The sequence below is a fragment of the Pantherophis guttatus genome, chromosome 4 (assembly GCF_059756535.1).
Source record: "Pantherophis guttatus breed Tessera chromosome 4, ASM5975653v1, whole genome shotgun sequence".
Lineage (NCBI taxonomy): Eukaryota > Metazoa > Chordata > Lepidosauria > Squamata > Colubridae > Pantherophis > Pantherophis guttatus.
Window position 1 is genome coordinate 87,892,163 of NC_142066.1, and position 15,978 is coordinate 87,908,140.

At 42.9% G+C, this 15,978-nt stretch overlaps 1 protein-coding gene across 4 annotated transcripts in view; it reads right to left on the reverse strand.

Annotated features, from left to right (window-relative positions):
• ITGA9 (integrin subunit alpha 9) overlaps positions 1–15,978 on the reverse strand; it is a 588,487-nt gene that overhangs the window by 93,894 nt on the left and 478,615 nt on the right. For all 4 annotated transcript variants that reach the window (XM_034425607.3, XM_034423994.3, XM_034424808.3 and 1 more), the window contains one exon: positions 8,158–8,277. In XM_034425607.3, coding sequence (XP_034281498.1) covers positions 8,158–8,277 — 120 coding nt within the window. The remainder of the gene's footprint in view (positions 1–8,157; positions 8,278–15,978) is intronic.

The window sequence follows — 15,978 nt, forward strand, 5'->3', positions numbered from 1 at the left end:
TTCGCAAGCAGGCTCGGCTACAGTATGCATTGAGTCCCAGAGCCTGAAATCCTTAACAGCAAGGCACGAGACTTAAAAGCCTCATAAAGCACTGCCACAGCTGAAGATGATGAGAAAATGGTGGGTATGAGCAGGAAACTGCTACCCAGCGCCACCACAGTCAGCCAACAATTTAAATATGGCACAAAAGCTAAACCAGCCTTCTCAGTGCCGCGAAGCAAGTTCCTGGACACGGAGTTTGTCATGGCACGCCGGACAGTGACTCTGAAGCCACTCTGTGGAAGAGAGCTGCGGTGGTAGTGGCGGTTGTGCCAGCAAGCCTGGAAACCAGCTCACCACCGGCAGCAATCTCAACTTCGGAGGTGCCCCGAAGGGAACAGAGCTCTGGAATGCTGCCTGCAAAAAAATCCTGGGCGGTGGAAAGCGACCTGGAGCCCCAGGCACACCAATCACACTGCCAGCAGCCGAGGAGACGCTGTGAAGCCCTGTAGTCGTTGCACAGGTCTTCCAGTAAATTTTAAAATAGCAATGTCCAAATTCAACAGTCCAAGAATCAAGCAAGGTATAAAATCCATGACAAGAATAAAATCGAAGAAACTGACAAATAAATGCCAGAGGAATCCAACTCAAGCCTCTTCAGCTAGACTGAGTGAAAAGACTGAAGAGCATGAGCAAGGAGGTGTGGTCAGAGCAACGGAAAAAAACATTCAGTCTCTAGCAAATAGAAGTGAGATACCCATGCATGGATTGTCGGAGCAGCGCTTCTGGAAAATAGATTGGTTAATGATTTGCAGGTGATGCAACATAAAGAGATTGGTCTGTAATTTTCAACTAGGCTAGGCTCTCCCTTTTTGAAGATAGGAATGACCTTGGCTTGTGACCATTGGTAGGGTGAGGTGCTGGTACTGAAAGATTTCCAAAATTATGCTTAGAGGTTCTGCAATTGCAGTGGAAAGCTTTTTTAAGAAGTATGCACATAGTCCATCAGGTCCAATAGATAGAGATGGTTTTAGATTGCGTAGTGCCTTTTCAACATTGTCTTCTGTAAAATCAATATATGATTTTACAATATATGATTTTACAATATATGAATATAAAATCAATATAAGATCACTGTAATCGTTGTAATTGTCTGTAGTACCACTGGGAAATATTGGGTATGTGTTGTTGCTGTTTACAAAGACTGAGCCGAAGAACGTGTTAAAGAGATTGGCTTTAACGGTTTCATCAATACAGTCTTCATTGTTTGGTCCTTTTAGGGGTGGGATGGATCTCGAGTCTTTAAGTTTGTTGTTTACAAAATTATAGAAGATATGGGTGGATTTTGTGCGTAGAAGATTTTCTTCTTGCTTGATGTGATAATTGGTGCATTCAGTCTTTATTTGTTGGCATAAGTTTTTGTAGTAGTTTTTTAAGTTAGCTACGTAGTTAGTTTTATCATATATATCATTCTGAAGCACCTGTGACATACTGTGATGATCTTATTGAACAAAGGATGCAACTTAACACTTGCATTGACATTGCTTGACACAAATACACAATTGCGATTATTTGCATTATAATGTACATGGCATCATTTTCTCCTGTACTTCCATCTCTATGCAGAATGCAAGGTGAAGTACAGCTTAAAGACTGCAACCAAATATAAGCAGCTTTCCAAATCTATAATTCTATGTGTGTGGGAGGAAAGATCCTTTCAGCATCATTATAGATTAGATAGATTTTACAACTGCTTATTATGTACAGTTGAATTGCAATTATTCAATAATCATAAATCCAAAATCATTTATGACAGAACTGTAATAGTATTTGTTTGCAATGTAAAAATAACAGTAAATTACAAATAGTCAAACTAAACTTGTTTTTCACTTAAACTGTTTGGGACAGAGTACTGGGATTTAATTGTCCCTTTGAGAAATTGCATTAATCATACAGAGTATGAATGTTAGGTTAAAATCTACTGCCCTGTTATATGCAATACAAAAGCATTCTGGAAGCAAGCAAGCACCATGTTTATGGAATTGTACTAAAATATGTGAAAGTGATTTTGATATATTAGATTTTATTTAATATGAGACAAACTGAGATGTGAAACAGGTTATGAGGTTGCTACATATCAATTGCTTTTGAAACAAATACTTCTTCTACATCAAGTGAACTATTTTGTACCCCTTAGCTTAAATCTGTAGATTACTCACGTTGCTTAATTTGGGAATACCTCAAGCCAAGAAATATATTTTTAAAGGCCAAATTATTCACCATTATCCCTATTATGCTTTACGAACTGTTTTACAAGTCTAAGGTAGCCTTAAATTACAGACCATGGTAAGAGCACTACTGTACTTTGTTCTGATCACTTAACTCAAAGAACATTCTTTATTATTCTTGTAAAGATTAAGTTGATGGTTTGAATGTTGTTTTTGAAAACTCCATCATAGGAATATAAACTTGAGTTTAAAATAAGCATCACTTTTCCAGATTTGAGATAAAACAGCACATTTGTTTGTAAGGCTATAACCCTACATTTAATAAACTGGAAGGAGTCCCAATGACTTCAGCAGAGTTCACTTCTGAATAGACAAAGACTGAGGTTTGCTATTCTGTTACTTCATGATTGTCATAAAACACACTCCTTTGAAGTAGACTTTCCTTAGACAGGGGAGGACCAAATTCTGATGACTATATGTGAGTACAGAATGACTGGCCCATGTCACATACTGTATTTTGGTAGAGCCTGGATGTTGACTTCAGGGGCATAAAGAATTGTGTTGTTTTTCCAACAATATTATACCTAGTTTAAGACACAAATTACAGAGTTGTGTTTTCTGTCTTGAAATACTTAGTAATTCCTGCTGAAGATTCTTGGGAATTATGGCTATGAGAGAGCACTGGAGAATCACAAAAAAGAGAATAATTTGGAATAAGAAGTTCCAGGCAATATTCACTTGCCTTGATGGTTTCCTGATATAGGAAACAGTACCTGACTTTCTTCTCTAATGTTGAAAGCCAGATAAAGAAATGGGTTTTCTTTTAATCGTAAAAAACAGGCTGTCAGCCGGATTCCCAACATGGAGTTCAACTTTGCTGCATGCTTGCTATCAGCTGCCATAGTAAAGGGGGGTGGGGGGCGGGGGGGATGGCATTTTGGTTGGGGAAGTGAGCTGGTGAGGTGAAGTCCCTTGTGAACTGAAAGGGAGGTTTGCTCTCAAGAATTATTGCGCTGCTGAATGGAGTTCTTTACACTCTGTCAAGACCGACCATCCTAGAACTCCAGATGGGTTAATTACCTGAAGATAAGTGTCACACAACACCATACTGGACTTTGATTGGACCTCAGGGCTGGACCCTGGGGGGAGGGATTTGGGGAAACTTTCAATCTGTAACTCAGCATTTTGAATCAGATCTTGTCTTGCTTTCACTGCTATCATTTCAAACTCAGTAAAAGTACCTCTTCTCTATCCCAATGGAGTTGATGGTTTTCTTTTTTGGGTTTTGAACGGAGGCAGGCTTGACATTAGGCAAGATCTGCTATATCGGTCAACCCAAAGACCCCAGTTTATGGAGGAGACTGAGCACAAAATGCTGACCCTGGGGTCGGCCTCCCCCCAGCCACATCTGTGCCATGAGGAGACAGAATGGCTGGAGAAGCTGCAACTTGAGGAGATTCCAGTCTGAGCCAGATGGTCGCTGGGCATAGGATGCATGGGAGACCCTGAGGAGCACCCTCCAGGAGTGACTTTCACCAGAGGCCAGCATGGAAATTACACCCTGCCAGAATTTGACAAAGAGGATATCCTGCTGACCCATGCCTTGCAACTACTGCATGAAGCGATACAGATACAGAAGCATGCTCTGCCAGCACACAGAGAGGCCAGCGAGGCAGAAGGGGGAGCCGCCATCTCTGCAGCCACAGTGGTCGCCCCTGTCTCTCTGCAGGGGGCAGCTTTGGAAGCCGCTGCCCAGCCACTGCTGCAGCCCAGGCCCCCTCAGTAGGGGGGCATCTCCTGGAGCGTCAAATTCCTAGGGTTCCTCTGATGGGAGTAAAATATGGAGGGGATCCCAAAGCCCTGGGACTCTTCCTAGTTCAAGTCTGGAATCACATGCAGGAATATGGAGAGGACTTCAGATCGGAGGCAGCCAAAGGCAGATGTGTCACCATGGCCCTGGAAGGGGCTGCAGCAGACTGGTCACTTTTCACAATGATAATGCCCCCCAGCTAAGAGATTATGGCCAGTTTATGATGGCATTCTGTTGGTGATTCAAGGACCCCGTAGCCAAACACAAGACTAGGACCAGAATGAAGACCATCACCCAGGGCAGAGGTCAGTAGCAGAATACACCCAGAGGTTTCGTGAGCTGGCCTGCCTTATGACTGGTTGGCCCCGGAAAATCCTGATGGAATGCTACAAAGATGGCTTAACAATGAAATCTATCAATGCTCAGGGGACCCCTGAGAACTACAGCACTGGTATGTATTAGCAGACAAGATGGAAATCGACCTGGCTATAGACTGGCACCGTGAAAATCACAGCTGAAACAAGAATGGCACCTCAGGAAGCCATTCAGTGAATGGGCTCTGATGTGCTCCCTCCCCATTGCTCCACAGACTGCAGCATAGAAATCCTCCCTGGGGCAAAACTCCGTAAGCCAAAAAACTACTCGATGACCCCATAAGAGCTGGACAAGTTCAGGCCTTTATTGATAAGAATCTAAATGGGGCTTCATACAACAAACTAGGCTGTAAGTGGCTGCCCCAGTGTTGTTTCATGAGAAAAAGGATGGATCTCTTCATCTGTGTTCAATGCGGTGTGCGTGGAGAACGTTTACCCCAGCGGTGAAATCCACTTACCTTCGCTACCGGTTCAGGAATGGGAGTGCACATGCCTCTTCTGTGCATGAACAGAGCCATGAATGTAATGTAATGACGTCCTGGCAGGTGGGCGGAGCCTCCCGCTGCTACCGGTTTGTGCAAACCGGATAGATCCGGCTAGATTTCACCACTGGTTTACCCACTGCTCCCAATGAAGTACATGATGGCACATCAGGCCCATAAGAAACAGGCTGACAAGAAAAGGGTTAAACCCAAAGAATTTCAAGTGGGGGACAATCCACGAAGTACCTACAAACTATCCAGAAATCAAAGATGTATGTAGACCCCTTCCCCATAGTTAGAATCATCAACCTGATCACGGTTCATTTAGAGCTGCCCAAAACCCTTAGGCGGATCTACCCATTATTTCATGTTAGCTTGATCAAGCCTGAGCAAATGTCTCCCCTTCAACCTGTCTCCCCAGGTCCCCTCCTCATAGAAGGGGAACAACACTTTGAAGTCAAGGAAATTCTAGATTCCAGGAAGCACCGGTGAAAACTACAATATTTGCTGGCCTGGAAACACTTCCCTCCTTCACAATCTGAATGGGTGGAGGTTTGGAACGTCTAGGCTCTCAAACTCTTACAATTGTTTCACCAAAAATATCCTGATAAACTATAATGTTCCTCTACTATCTTGTACTGTATCTTACTCTCTGTATTCTTTGTCTTGTTTTTTTCTTTTTCTTTTAAGGCTAACACTTTTACTGCAGGAGGGCCGAATGTTAACCAGATCTGGAGCATGGGGTTCGACTTTGCTGCATGCCTACTATTGGCTGCCATAGTAATGGGGAGGGGGAGCATGGCATTTGGGTTGGGGAAGTGAGCTGGTAAGGTGAAATCCCATGTGAACTGAAAGGGAGGTTTGCTCTCAAGAATTATTGCACTGCTGAGTTGAGTTGTTTACACCGTCAAGGCCAACCATCCTAGGACTCCAGATGGGAGAAATACCTGAAGATGAGCTTCACACAACATCATACCTCTTCTCTATCTCAATGGATTTGGGTGTTCTTTCTTCGGTTTTGAATGGAGGCAGGTCTGACACAGGCTATACAAAAATCACTGGCAAAGTAATTGCAAATCATTTCCCATTTCCCAAGACATGTAATATAATATGAGGCTATGGGGAGGGGAAATTGATAAATTAGAAAACATTTATAGTCAATCCTTATTCTCATGTTCATTTTCAAATTGGCTGATCTTCCACAAAGTTTAAAGAGTTTTCTAAATATAAAAACATGATGTGGGGTATTTATAGAAGAGTGCTTTGATCATTTTCCTAAGCAAGCCCTGTGTATTTAGGGCTGACACTTTTTCTGAGCAACTTCATAACAAACTCACTGAAATGCATGATTTGTTTAATTTGGGCAAAAAAACTCATATATTCAAGATGTGTTATTAAGAAGAAAACTGAAATGCTACTGGAATCTAAACAACATGATAGTTAAATTAGAGCTTCCTGTGATTTATCTGTATGAATTTATCTATTCAATGGAATAATGAGGCATATTTCTTAGACAAAAAAGGACAAAAAAGTACCGCTGCTGTGTTTTAAACAGGTCTAAGCTTTACTATGAAATAGAACAGAAAAACAAAATTTAGGTGGTGGTATGCAGCCACTTTTTAGTTTTTAATTTCCCAAAGTGACATCATTATTAAGAGCTTGCACTAAGCCCCAAATTCGATTGACATTCTGATCAGCAATGCATAAAAGAATCTTAATCTCCTGTGGCAAAGCCAAAAAGATTTATTTAAATATTCCAACTATGTTGTTAGCAGCAGTACTGTTTTCCTCCATGGTAGCAGTATCTATTTAGGCAAAGGATTACTTTAGTCTCATCAAAGACACAAAGCTACTTCCATAAATAAACAAAATACAAAAACTTGTGTATGCCTTCTGTTATCAGAGCTTAATGAACTGCCATTCAGAAACCTCTGCAGAACTTGATGATTTTGTCAGAAATATGAAACAAGAGACATGTTATTGTAATGCAAGCCCTGCTCCTGAGCTATGTGTCTATGATTATCATGGAGCTTGTACAAAAGTTGATATCTACTTGATACCTGCTGATACCTACTTGACTTTATTTGAGAAATCTGGAGATTGGTCTTCAGTTGCCGTATTTATATGCCATAAATTAAATTTACCCACATTTCTTTTTATTTTCACATATCTTATGCCCTTAAGTTTATTTTATTCCCCAATCCTTTTTTGTGTTTTGCATTACTCTATTTATATATATATAAAAGGGATGTATTGGCCAATTGGTTTTAGGCAGGTAAATGAAACTGCAGAGGAGGTAACTAAAAGACATGGAGCGTTAAATATATTTGCCACTTTGAGTTTCTTTCTTTCTTTTTCCTTCCTTCCTTCCTTTCGATCTTCCTTTCATTTCTTTCTTTCTCTCTCTCTCTCACACACACAGGCAGACAGACAGAGACAGAAACAGATAGAGAGAGATGGTATAAAATAATTACAACTACAATAACAACAAAAACAAAAAGCAAAACATGGCATTTTTTTCTTTTTAAAAAACTCATTCTTTCACTTTTACAACCATACAAAAAAGCTTTAAAGGGGTGCTTCATTCAAAACATTGCTAAAATCAAGCCTTTCTTCAAAGCTTTGTGTAGTCCTATGCATTATAGTGCATAGAACTCTGCATTAGTCAGGAAAGAGGAGAGGCTAGCATGCTGGTAGCAAAAATAGGGTTATGTGACTTGGGGCTGATCTGGAGTCATTTTGCCTCAATGTAAATATGGGTCAATTACTATTCTCAAGGGCAGTAGCACACAACATTGTCCTTGACTTTGCCCCAGATCGCCAGAAAGTCAAGCTCTGCTTGGTGTTTTCTGATCTGTATTGGCTCATGCAACACTCTCTGGTTCACTTCACTGAAGGGAAACACCTTTATTTCAACTGGTTTCTATTCAGTCTGGTAGGAATATCCTCAGTTCTCAATTACTTTTCACAATCATACAAGTTCACTGCTGTAACAGTAAAACATTGCCTCCGACATGGGCTTAGATGTTACATGAACACTTTCTACCATGCCAGCCATGAAAAATCAATTTATGTGGAATTTGCCATGACATGTTCCTCTTTCAAGGTTCTGAGATCATCATTTTAACAATACTCCATTTTTGCAACAAAGAAAATGAAAATACAACCTTTAGTTCTGAAGTTTAATGATCCTGGGGTATAAGATTTATTATTTACAATTAATGGATGCTAAGGAGCCTAAAAGACCAAAAAGCACTTTAAGCCAAGGCTGTCAGACAGCTTACCTTCCATAGCAGTACAGCCAATAACAGGAAGATGAGAATTCCCACCAGTAAACTGATAGCGATGATCCATCCGACCACATAACCACGAGCCTCCAGACTATGCAAGGCCTCAAAGATCACCTACAGAGTAATTAGAGGGGGGAATCATACAATTAATCTTCAGGACTCCCCATATCGGATATGCTTCATTAGATCCTCTTGCAATAATTCTAAAAGCAAGATAATAATGTCAAACTATAATTACGTTAGTTATCAGACTACTTTCAAAAGGATTTTTAAAAGCCTTCTATAAAATCAGAAGTACAACTAGGATATCATTCTTCATCCTTGATGATTCTATCCTGTTGTTTTCCACCCAGAAGTGAAGCTCTATTAATCTGCCATTGCCAGGATGCAACAATAAGATGGAAATTGATTTCAATAGGTCTACTTTAAATTTAGCAAAGTTTGGAATTTCCCCCAAGTTTCATCAGGTTCTATTCTGCTCAGCCTGAAGACTATGTCCACAATATTTGAAGATATCAAGTTCATCTTGCTTTGAAAACAGGAGAGGAAAGGAGATCAATCTGTCGCTTTAGCCTATGTCAGAGGAAAAAAGGTCTATGCCGTACGGGAAATTTACTATAAATTAGGATTAGAGCATGGGGACCACAGCAGAAAAAGCCCACCATCCAGGGTATACCAAATGTAGCTTTCTAGTTGATAGTACTCATATCATGCATATACTAATTCAAGGGTGTCAAACTCAAAGCCTGGGGGCTGTATCTGGCCCACAGGGTGCTTAGATCTGGCCCGTGGGGCTGCCCTGGAAACAGTGAAGGACTGGACCGTGGTGCCTCTGCCAGCAAAATTGAAGCTCTGTTTTCGCTGGCAGAGGGTTGCAGGAGACCGTTGCAGCCGAAAATGGAGCTCACAAGGGCTGCGTGCAGCACTCCCGAGGTCCATTTTCGCTGGCAGGGGTTGCAAGAGGCTGTTGCAGCACAAAACGGAGCTTGGGAGCCTATTTTTGCTGGCAGAGCTCTCGGGCCACCATAGGCGCCGACACAAGTGACATCGAGTTGGCCACACCCACCCCAGCCCCCCAAAGTCAAACACAACCCTTATGTGGCCCTCAATGAAATTGAGTTTGACACCCCTGCACTAATAGATCTGGTGGAATGGCAGTCCCTTGAGTAACCTGGTCCTGTGCCCTGAAGGGCTTTAAAAGCCCCTTGAATTAGACCTGGAAATAAACTTGTAACCAGCACAGTTAGTGAAGCAGAGGCAGGGGTGAATGCTCCCGGTTCAGACTGGATCGCCTGATCTGGTAGTGATGGTGGCAGGTGGTTCAGAGAACCAGTAGCAAAAATCCCTCCCCCCCACCCACCCATGCCCAGCTGAGCCACACTATCATCAGAGGCTTTTTTTTAACTTTTAAAAGCATTTTTTCTTTGGCCAAAAAAATGCTTTTAAAAGTAAAAAAAAAAACCCTCTGATGATCGCGCGGCTCAGCTGGGATTGTCAGAGCCTTTTAAAAACATTTTTTTACAACCTCTTCAGCTGAAGAGGTTGTAGAAAACATGCTTTTAAAAGTTAAAAAAAAAGTTGGCCATGCCCACCCAGTCACATTACTCCCCCCCACAAGCCACATCCACAGAACTGATAGTAACAAATTTTACATTTCACCACTGAGCAGAGGCATAATGTGTGTTCTACCAGACATAACTGCTCACAGCTCTGCATTTTGCACCATCTGAAGTTTCTAGATAATCTTCAGTATCCCGATGTGGAATGAATTTTAGTAATCTGACTAGGACCAAAGAATGAGTGACTATGAGTACATCCCCACAATCTAGGAACAGGAACAGATACTGGCACACAGTATAAAGTTGTGCGAAGACCCTACTCATAATGACCTGCATCAGCTACTCCCTCAGGAAACCATGACTCTTGAAACAATTAGTTATCAAAAGGAACTTTTACGGACAGAAAGTGATTACAGAGAAGTCAGGCAGAATCTGAAATTCCTACGCAAAGCGTTAAGCTATTCTTCCCAATTCAAACCCTATCCTCCTTCACCAGTCCTCTGGTAGCCAATATAATTCCAAATAGGTGTTTTGAGAACTCAGAAGCACTAGCTTCAGGGCCGGATTTAGATGAAAAGAGGCCCTTGGCTATTCCACTTATGAAGCCCTTTCACCTATAGTGAAAGTGTAATTTTAATTTTGCTAACAATTTGAATGTAGGCCCCTCTTGATCTTGAGGCCCTAGGCTGAAGCCTAGTTAGCCTATAGGAAAATCCGGCCCTGACTAGCTTGATAGTGGTTCATCCCCAGAACACAGCGACTTTGGTGACAGGCTAGAACTGACTGGAAGGAAGCCCATCTGCCTTCAAGATAGCCCCTGCTCCATAAATCCTACATTGTTACAGCAAAAGTGAAGGCATGCAGAGAATGCAACTGTCAGCCTCCGCTTTCACTGCTTCAGCTGCCATAAGAAACGGAGGGGGGGAACCAGTCAGGGGGGTGAGGGGGGAAGAGCGCAGGAAGTGTCTTGCAAAGAAACGAAACCTATTCTCCAAAGGAGGCGTTAGACCAACCGTCACAAAGTCCTGATGGATGACGTTGCCAGACGTGATTCCACCTGACCTTTGGGAGACCTTTGGATTGGATGATGGATGATGAACACGGGGGGGGGATGCTATCTAGATGCTATTTCACGCGTTTTGCTCACTTCCAGCTTTACCTGGGTTGTGATCATTTCAGATTCAGTAAAAGTACTAATCTCTATAAAATATGGAGTTTGGGTCTTTCTTTCCTGGATTTTGAAGGAAGCATACCTGACAGCAACCTCAATAGCCTCCTCCCCACTTCTCCATCAGAATGGCAGCATCTCATTAGGGGACACTGCTAGCCATAACTGCCACCTATTCATTGAGTAGGTGTTGGGCATCCAGGAGAAACTCTAGATTGTACAGGAGAGTTGTCTGGGACAGCATAATCCCTTCCAGCACTTAGGTCACCTCTAGAACTGGAGGGCTTCAAAACCCAAAACCACTCGGTCTTATCAGGGTACAGTGAAACCTGTTACTTCCCATCCAGACCCCTACACCCTCCAGACACTCCAGACAATACTAGAAGCATTGCTTAATTTGCCATGAGTGGAAATTTATAATTGGATATCATCAGCATATACAGTACATTAAGAAAGTATTCAGACTCCCTTCATTTTTGTCAATTTTGTTATGCTGCAGCCTGATTCTACAGTTGTTGAAATTATCATTAATCTACACTCAGTATCCCATAATAACAAAGTGAAAACATAATTTTAGAAATGTCTGTACATTTATTAAAAAGAAAAAAACTTGAAATATCACATATGAAATATTCAGGTCACAGCTGACAATGCATGAGCAAAAGCCATGAGGGCAAAGGAAGTGCATGTAGAGGTCAGAGCCAGGATTATTGCAAGGCATAGATCTGGGGAAGGCTACGATAAAATTTCTGCTGCACTGAAGGTTCTCAAGAGCATAGTGGCCTCCATAATTCTCAAATGGAAGAAGTTTGGCACAACCAAGACTCTTCAACAGCTGGTTGCCCAGTCAAACTATGTAATTGTGGGAGAAGGACTTAGTAAGAGAGATGACCAGTCTCTCTGACTGAGCTCTCTAGATCCTGTGTGGAGATGGGACAGCGTTCCAGAAGGACAACAATCATTGCAGCCCTCCACCGATCTGAGGTTTATGGCAGAGTTGCTAGACAGAAGCCTCTCCTCAGTGCAAAACACATGAAAGCCTGCTTGGAGTTTGCAAAAAAGCATCTGAAGGACTCTCAAACTGTGCGGAATAAGATTCTCTGGTCTGATGAAACCAAGATTGAACTGTTTGACTTCAATTCTAAACATTATGCTTCGAGGAAACCGGGCACCACACATCAATTGCCCTATATCATACCACAGTGAAGCATGGTGATGGCAGCATCACGCTGTGGGGGTGTTTTTCAGCAGCAGGGACTGCGAGACTGGTCAGGATTAAGGGAAAGCTGAATGGAGCAAATTGCAGGGATATCCTCAATGAAAACCTGTTCCACAGTGTTCAGGACCTCAAACTAGGCAGAAGGTTCACTTTCCAACGTGACAATGATCCTAAGCACACAGCCAAGGCAACACAGGAGTGGCTTAGGAACAACTCTATGAATGTCCTAGAATAGTGATGGCGAACCTTTTTCCCGTTGCGTACCGGAAGTGTGTGTGTATGTGCGTGATAACACGTGCGCGTGCCAGCACCCATAATGCAATGTGACCCCCCCACACCCATGCGCATGCGCACATCACACCCCCACGCATGCGCCCCACATTGCGCACACTCCCCCATGCATGCGTTCTGCATTGTGCATGTGCAGTCCCCCACATAGGTTTGTGCCCCCCCCCACCGTGGCCTGTTTTGGGCCTGAGAAATCTGGGCTTTTGGGGGAAGGGATTGAAGTTCCAGCCTGCTGCTTCTGGCCGTGGCAAGAACCGCCGCCGCTGGATGGAAGGGGTGGTGGGAAGGATCCGCTGTCTGGGGCTTCCCTGTCTCCGCACCAGAGCAGGCTAGTCCAGGAAAAGAGATTGAATCCCCCGGCCATTGCTTCTGGCAGCGCAAGAACCGCTGCTGCCAGGTGGAAGGGGGTGGGGGTGGGAAGGATCCGTTGTCTGGGGCTTCCCTATTTCCGCACCAGAGCAGGCTATCCAGGGAAAGGGATTGAATCCCCCGGCCATTGCTTCTGGCAGCGCAAGAACCGCCACTGCCAAGTGGAAGGGGGTGGGAAGGATCTGTTGTCTGGGGCTTCCCTGTCTCCGCACCAGAGCAGGCTGTCCAGGGAAAGGGATTGAATCCCCCGGCCATTGCTTCTGGCAGCACAAGAACCGCCGCTGCCAGCACCCATAATGGGTGCTGGCACACGCACGGGGGTGGGGGTGGGAAACTGAACAAGGAGAGATTCAACCTAGAAAAAAGGAGAAATTTTCTGACGAAGAACAATCAACCAATGGAACAGCTTGCCTTCAGAAGTTGTGGGAGCTTAACAGTGGTGTGATTAATTTTTTTTTACTACCGGTTCTGTGGGTGTGACTGAGTGGGCGTGGCTATGTGGTCATGTGACTGGGTGGTCATGTGACTAGGTGGCGTGGCTAACTTGATATTACTCACATCAAGGGGTGCCTCACCTGGCCTCTCCCCTCCCAGGCACTCCTTGTCACGCCCGAGCTCAATGTATCTATAGTTCTGTAAAAATGTTGCTCACCTTTTTTCAACTTTATCATCTGCATCTACATACTATAGATGTACTTTCATGGACCACTGAAAGGAGAAAATGGTTCACATGCTTTGCCCAAGAGTCTGATAGGCAGGTCAAAAAACAGATTTTTGAGGGGCTGCCACAAAGAAGGGGGGGGAATATATTTTTCAAAGAAGCAGAAGGCAAAACAAGAAGCAATAGATGGAAACTGAACAAAGAGAGAAGCAACCTAAAACTAAGGAGAAACTTCCTGACAGTGAGAACAATTAACCAGTGGAACTATTTGTCTCCAGACGTTCTGGGTGCTCGATCACTGGAAGTTTTTAAGAAAAGACTGGATAGTCATTTCTCTGAAATGGTATAGGGTCCCCCCCAAAAGTCCCTTCAAGTGTTATTCTGACATCCTCCGTTTTCCTGCCTGAGTAGGGGGTTGGACTAGAAGACCTCAGAAGTCCCTTTCAACTCTGTTTTTCCATTATTCTTGAGAAACACACAGACACAAACACACTCAATTTAAGCAAATTCCCTTGTTTGGAGACTTTAGAATCAGAAGGTACCTTGGAGCAGTGGTGGGCTGCAAATTTTTTAACAACCAGTTCTGTGCCCTAATGACTGGCTGGGTGTAGGCAGGGGGGCATGACAGCATTCAGCCTCCTGCAGCACCCTGCTAGTCAAAACGGGGCACAGGGATTAATTACAAAATGTGGGCTTTGCTTTGTGACATCCAGACCCAATGAGCAAGGGGTGTGAACTCTACAGAAAATACACTTTTCTTTGGTTATGAAGAAATATCCCCAAAGTCAGATGTACACTAAATGTAGACTGACTTTTAGCTACACATCTTCCTAGCAAACAGCAAATTTTGAAGCTCCAGTTAAAGAGGATTCATTTTAGAATGAGTAACCACAGTTTGCATGTTGGAGGTTCCTAAAGGAATGCTGGGAAACTCTGTATTTTAAAGAACATTTGAGGGAGGAGTGCAGAATAGCCCTTCTCTGCCTGAGGCTGTTAGAGACCTGGCACCAATCAAAACACTGATTGTGAAGCAACTGATCAACACTGAAAGGGCAGGGGTGAAATGCTCCCAGTTCTGACCGGATCGGGCGATCTGGTAGCGATTGTGGCAGGTGGTTCTGAGAACTGGTAGCAATGGTGGCACGAGGCTCCACCCACCCGCCCGGGTGTCGTTACTTCCTGTTTTTAAAAGGTTAAAAAAAAAAGGCTCTGATGATCCCGCACCACAGCTGTGATCATCAGAGCCTATTTTTTCATTTTTAAAAGCATTTTTTTTACAACCTATTCGCCCGAATATTGTAAAAAAAATGCACTGGGGAGCCACAGTTCATTGAGGGAACCATGAATGCCAACGTGTACTGTGATATACTGAAGCAAAGCATGATCCCTCCCTTCAGAGACTGGGCCGCAGGGCAGTGTTCCAACATGATAACGATCCCAAACACACCTCCAAAATGACCACTGCCTTGCTAAAGAAGCTGAGGGTAAAGGTGATGGACTGGCCAAGCATGTCTCCAGACCTAAACCCTATTCAGCATCTGTGGGGCATCCTGAAATAGAAGGTGGAGGTGCACAAGGTCTCTAACATCCACCAGCTCCGTGATGTCATCATGGAAGAGTGGAAGAGGACTCCAGTGACAACCTGTGAAGCTCTGGTGAACTCTATATCCCAAGAGGTTAAGGCAGTGCTGGAAAATAATGGTGGCCACACAAAATATTGACACTTTGGGCCCTATTTGGACATTATCACTTAGGGGTATACTTACTTTTGTTGCCACCAGTTTAGACATTAATGGCTGTGTGTTGCATTATTTTGTATGTTTGTTGCACATTTACACTGATATATAAGCTGTATACTCACTAGTTTACCTTGTAGCCAAGTGTCATTTCTTCAGTGTTGTCACATAAAAAGATATACTTAAATATTTACAAAATGTGAGGGTGTGTACTCACTTCTGTGATACATGCTGTATCACTTCTGTTTACATGCTGACACTTGCTATGTCTACAAAGAGAAAAAGGCAAGACAAGACAGAAAAGCAGCAGTCAAGAAAAAGATTGATCCATGCTCTACCATTTGCTACATTTCTGCCTATTTCTAAAACAGCATTCCCCTTTTCTCAATTTAAAGGCTGCGGTGATTATGATGTGTATATTATTAGTTTATAATTACTTTTAGTATTTAAGCTTCATGTTTCAAATGTCATTTTAACTTTAAACAGCACTGAAATTAAGCAATACATCAAGAATTTAAACATTTAAAGGCAACCTAGTCATCTAAATGCTTCTGAAATAGAAATAGAAAATAATTTGCATTTTTTTAAAAAAGTGATTGAGTATGTATAAGTACCATTAGCCAAACAACCTTATTCTATGTCCCTCTCTCTCTCTCCCTCCACCTGCTCTTTCGTGTGTATACACACACACACACACACACACACACACATACCATAGTCGATGTAATCCTGGAAATGCTTGGCTATACGATCAAGAAAAGCAGCATAAGATTAGAGACTAAAATAAAAACAACTCAGACAGAGAGTAGTTGACT